This window comes from Aphis gossypii, chromosome 1 (genome assembly GCF_020184175.1).
Source record: "Aphis gossypii isolate Hap1 chromosome 1, ASM2018417v2, whole genome shotgun sequence".
NCBI classification, from domain to species: Eukaryota; Metazoa; Arthropoda; class Insecta; order Hemiptera; family Aphididae; genus Aphis; species Aphis gossypii.
This window is the reverse complement of record NC_065530.1, coordinates 86,103,147-86,109,149: the sequence shown is the minus strand read 5'-3', so window position 1 is coordinate 86,109,149 and position 6,003 is coordinate 86,103,147. Positions and strand designations below refer to the sequence as shown.

General features: G+C 24.9%; 1 protein-coding gene across 1 annotated transcript; it reads right to left on the bottom strand.

Annotated features, from left to right (window-relative positions):
- Positions 1–1,688: 1,688 nt before the first annotated feature.
- LOC114132342 (uncharacterized) lies at positions 1,689–3,141 on the bottom strand. Its single transcript, XM_027997783.2, has 2 exons — positions 2,678–3,141; positions 1,689–2,580 (listed from the first exon to the last, which is right to left on the bottom strand). The coding sequence occupies exons 1-2, from the start codon at positions 3,023–3,025 to the stop codon at positions 1,744–1,746; spliced, it is 1,185 nt and encodes a 394-aa protein (XP_027853584.2). The 5' UTR covers positions 3,026–3,141; the 3' UTR covers positions 1,689–1,743.
- Between the last annotated feature and the right edge of the window lie 2,862 nt (positions 3,142–6,003).

Below are 6,003 nucleotides of genomic sequence, written 5' to 3'. Positions count from 1 at the left end.
TTTGATTTATCGATATCATTTGATCGTATTTTTATTTATGTTTATGTATTTTTCCACCAACTTAACACGGCATTCCTATAAGTTAAACAAAACTCATTTCGAACATAAAATTATAAAATCTATGCTTAGATTTCAAAACCTTTTATTAATTATTATTATTATTTTTAATTAAACTCGACTTAAATAAATAAAGGGGGGTCATTGTTAGCGATTTTATATATTATTATAAAATATCTACTTTAATACTTATACAACCATTAAAAAATTGAATTAATAAAATAGTTTTTTAATTATAATTTTTGTTTCTTAAATGTATTTGTCAAATCCTGTTACTTTAAGAGAGAAGAAAAAGTTGTTGATTGATGTTAGGTTATAAGTTGATTAGTATAAAATATTTTTCCTAGATTATTGAATGGTAATTATTTTATTAAATCTAAATACGTTAAATCGTCTAATACGTATTCGAGTAAAAGTTTTATACAAAAGTTTTCAGGCTATCTGTGTTATCTGTGTATAAACCTATTACATTATTAAGTATTTCTGAAATCCACTGCAAATATCATGCTTTTACTTGAAGGGAGTATTTCTTCATTGTGTAAATCCTCTTAATTATACTTAATCATTTATTATCAGTAATACACTCACACTACGTCACTACCTATAAGAAATTCTCATAAACAATAATTATTCAATATTTAAACTATAATTCAAACACCTATTCACAATGCTAAGTATCATTAAGTATTATTTGTTATTGTCTATTGACTAATGTACCTACACTTAGAGGTACTAGTAAGTAGTTTTTTTGTAAATCATTGCATATTTGTTTAGTCTATTTTTTTTTATATATATACGACTGACGTAGTATTATCTATATATAATTAAATGTGAACATGGAACTTTTTGTTACGCATGTTTTCTGAAACTACTCATCCGATTATTTTGATTTTTTAAAAATTAAAAGATTACATCGTGGAGGAAGTTTTAAGCTTATTTCTAATTCTATAAGTTAATGAAACATCAAGTTATTAATTTTTTAATTAATTAGTAAATATTCACATAAAGAATTTTGCGCATTTTTATACATGTTACCAATATTATTAGTTATATTATAAGAAATTATTATTTTAGTAATAGTAATTTTTGATGTATTATAGTCTATAACAAAACAAAACTTTTTCGTTTTTTTTATTCCACACTACTGAAATTTTATGAATTCTTGGTTTTTAGTCCAAAATGATAAGGAAATCAAAATTGGATAATTTAATATATAAAACATAACAAATTATAATAATTTAAAAAAAATTCTTCTGTTCAATGGTAAAAAAAAAGCAACGCTGAACGGAACAGCTACGTAAAGTTGATAGGTACACAAAATAAAATCGCAAAATCGCAAAATAAAAACATTATTTACCTATACGCTTTACGCTAAATGATAGCATCTAAATTTAACATGAATGAATTTTGTATGGGAAACGTAGTGATCGGAGATAGCTAATAAATTTATCAACATGTTAATTATTCAATTATGTAACAATCTCATGGAAGCAATTTGAAACTACCTTTAATATTTGCTCAGCGTCGTTCAAACGGATACTAATTATATTCATACGGCTATTGAATGTAATAGACAATAGTATAAAATATACAGTCATTGTACATTTGTACACCATTATTAAACTTCATAAGTTTTCCAGAAACATTTATTTTTTATTCACTTACATTAAAATGTAATTATTTAGATCAGATTTTGTTTATTAAAAATGAATTATCTTCTTTTTCATATTCTTCAGCTAAAATACTTCTTAAATTTTGATTTTTTTTTTGCTCTTGTGCAATTTTATTTTTAAGTGTTAGATAATTTTCATCTTTTACTTCCATTTTTTGAATCATAGAAATTAGATCATTTTTTTCTTTTGTTAATAATGTTACTCGGTCTTTAGCATTATTCAATTTATTGTTTCTAAATGACAGTTCTCCTAACAAAATTCTCATTTGTGTTGCACATTCAGTTTCCTTTTGTTTTAAATTCTCATTTTCGATTTCTAACATTTTTATTTTCAAATCCATTTTTTGTTTATGCTCTTCAATAGCCATCTGAAGTTTATTTTCTGCATTTGTTTCCAATTCTTCGTGTTCATTTTTTCTAATAGCGTTTTTTTCTGGGTTATGAATATCATCGACGTCATTTATTATATTTATAAATTTTAAATGTAAATTATTATAAAAATCATTCAATTTTGTTTCTAATTTTTCAGCAGTCTGTTCTTTATTAAACATATTTTGTAATAAGTATTCTCTAACGGAGTGTAAATCAAAGAATTCATTTGGTTTAATAATATTTTGAAGCCAAAAATGATATTTCATGTTCTTTTCAGATACGGCCAAATAATTATTCCATACATATTTATATGCCTCTTCTATTGATGAATCTAACTTTTGATAACCAGTTGTGGAATTAATATCTACACACAATAATGGTTTATTACGATTGAAAACAAAAACTGCATGATCTTTTTTGGATGGAGCTTCTGGTTTCAAGAATGTTTTACCAAATTTGTCTTGCAAAGTGTTATGAATCTATAAAAGTATAAATATTAAACAATACGAAAGAACCAAAATTGATTAACAAATATTATCACGGATAACAAATTTAGTAAAAATAAATTGTATTTACTATGTAATCAAGTTCTTCAAGTTCTCCAAACTCTGAAATGTTGTTATCAGATAATGAATCCTTTTTAAATTTTTTAATCGATTCGTAGCTCATTTTTAATTCATTATATGCTGTACTGAATGCATTCTGATGTTTTTTGTAATTACTAAGTTTTACTTTGTATGTTTTTTGACAAGTATTGCTTTTATGCTTCGTTTCCAACCTGCTGGTATTTAAAGACGTAACCTTTTTTATAGTATTTTTATTGTCTTCTAATATATTTGAATCATGCAATTGAGTTAGTTGATCGTTACTAACGGTTAACTCTAAAAGTCTATTTTCGTTTTTAGTAGAACAATTTTGAGACATATTGGTATTGTTAAATTTTATTTCAGTACAATGTGAATTGTGATTAATTTAATGTTTAAAATAACCTTTAATATTATTCCCAAAATGAAAATTAGTATCTGTTAGGTATTTATATAATCAACACTCAAAAACATAAATATAATTTAAGCCAATATCTATAAATATATATTTATAGTATTTATAAATTTTTTAATTTTGAGTGGAGCGATGTGTGTTTTTTATTTGTATACAGTACATGCGATAAATAATTGAAAAAATGATTTGATTTTCAACTTTAAGAGTAGTATCTGATAAAAAAAAATATCTCGTTTGTGTTTTTATAAAGCCAAGAAAGTTAACACTAAAAATTCCCAGTATTTTTCAAAATAATTGAGAAAACAAAGAAAAAATTAAAGCATAACATAGGAATTTTTATCCAAAATCAGTTTCTGACAAAATATATTTGTATCAAGAATACAGAGACATCTTTTTTTTTTAATTTAAAATTTCTATAAAATCTGTAAAATCTTATACATTTTAAAATTATTTTGTTATATCAATTTATTAATATTTTTCTTTTTATATTTGAAGTATGAAAATTTAATTTAAGATTTCTCATAAGTTTTTCTACCTTAAACAAATAAAAAGTTTATCGGAAAGTTACATTAACTTTTTTAAATTATTATTTTTAGTTATTTTTTTTTTTAATTAAGCTATTATTTATTTTTCTAAGCTTTTTTATAAACCACTTCGTATTTCGTAAATTAGTTTAAAAGCCTTTTTTCAAAGCTTAATGAGTTACCACTATTAATAATAAATTAAACTTACTGATGTTAAATGTGATAGGTATTATAAAAAATGTAAAGCTGATACATTAGTTAACCACTACATATCATTGCATCTCTTTTATTTTTACTTTTCTTTAAATAATTCTTATTCGTTAGAAAACTATTGTGCAAGATAAAAATATTTGTTGATATTTTTTTTCTCTATTATGTTGGAAAAAACAATATCTTTAATGAGGATAAGAATGCTGCATCTATATGAGTTCAACATAAATGGCAACAATAGTATCGCTTAAATTATGACACTCGTGGCGGTTGTCGACCATAAATATTATAATACTATAAAATGCGTTGCGTATATAGCGAGGTAATCTAATAATAACATACTTCAATCAGATAAAATAAAATAAAAAATGAAATCGATAAAATATTATTAGTATTAATTACGATTTTAATGAAAAATACTGTATTGATAGGTAGTTAAAATCGAATAACACGTATTTCATGTGTATTAGTAAATATATAGTAAATGAGTAAGGCTACTTCACAATATTATAATAACCCTCATAATGTTCATAAAGTACATTTTCTATGATCAAATAACGTACTAAGTTCAATTTCAACGTAAATTTATATCGCGTATTCACTGAATCGTATGTCTCAAATTATCTGTTTAATAAAAATAAATAATTAGGAATAGCATCATAGTTGATATTAAAAAAATTATACAAACCAGCATTTGTGGTTATAAATCAAATTAACACAACTAAAGATATAGTATAGTATAGTGGCAGTGCCTGAATTAGGATTTAATTTGGGAGTTGGGCATTAATAGTAGGCAGTAGCATTGAGTATAGATACTCAATGGTAGTAGTTATCGTACGGTTACGAGATAGAAATATAATTTTATCACACACTTAATTACTTACCTATATTGACTATTGCATTAATAAAACCATTGATTATAAATACTATTTATAGTATTTATAATCGATGATAAAACCTAATATAGGCCAATGGGGGGGGGGGGGGGGCAAGGCCACTCGGGTCCCCCTTAAATCCATCACAATATATACCTAGTGGCGTTACAGCCGTATCTTAATATTTCAATTTTTCTAATTTTTTTAGTAGTATTCTTTATTCTGTAAATTATACAATATATTATATTATGTACGTGTCCACTATATAGTCTAGAATTCATAATATCATGAATGCGTATAATTATTGCAGTCAAGGTTGTATCTATGGGGAGTTTTGGGGGTTATCCCTCCCCCCGAAATTTTTTCGTGTTATATTATGTGGTTAGATATGCTATACTAAATACCAATACAATATTATAATAAAATGAGAACAATTTTTTAGCTTAAAACTGCTCCCGAAATTAATTTCCAGTTACGGCCTTGATTGCAGTATATTATATTGGCCTATTGCCTTATTGATTAAATATAAAAACGTATTTTTCATTGTCAATTGGTATTATTCGACTTATGTTTTTTTATAATACTTGGTTAGACTATATTATCTGCTATTTTATTATGTTTACTCGTTTTAGAACTAATTCTATGTTATAAAAACAGTAAATCATTAAAATATAGCAATGCGTCTTATAATAATAGGAATAAGGCACTTACTATACTGTATGTTGCTTGGGTGGTTTACATCAGTGTTTCTTAAACTGTTCAAGATCACGGAGTATTAAAAAATAATATTTTTTATAAGAAACCCATATAACATTTTCTTTTTAAAAAAAAGGAGAGTAGAAAAACATAACAACAAATGGCAACATTGAACAATGAACATACAATACAGCAAAACAAAATTTAAATATTTATTTAATTATTTAGGTATTAGATATAAAGCGGTAACGTAGCACATGCGTGGTGTTTGCCTATTTGGTTTCTTTTTTCATTATTGTTAGGTATTGTTAAATGGTTTATAAAATTATTGTAGAATTTTGAATAACTTTTTCTAAGCTTATTCAGAAGTTAGAACCCCAATTAGTTATTCGCGGAACACAGTTTAAGAAACACTGGTGTACGATGTACCTATATTATGCGAGATTTTAGCGATTTTATACAAAGTACTAAGTTATAGGTATTTTCCTTATCGGTAAGCGTTTGACTGCAATTAATCTCCAGAGATAAGCGCTGAGTGCATACTAAATGGATTAAAAACGATTTGCAATAAACAGTAGTTAGCCGTGTTAGGGTTGTC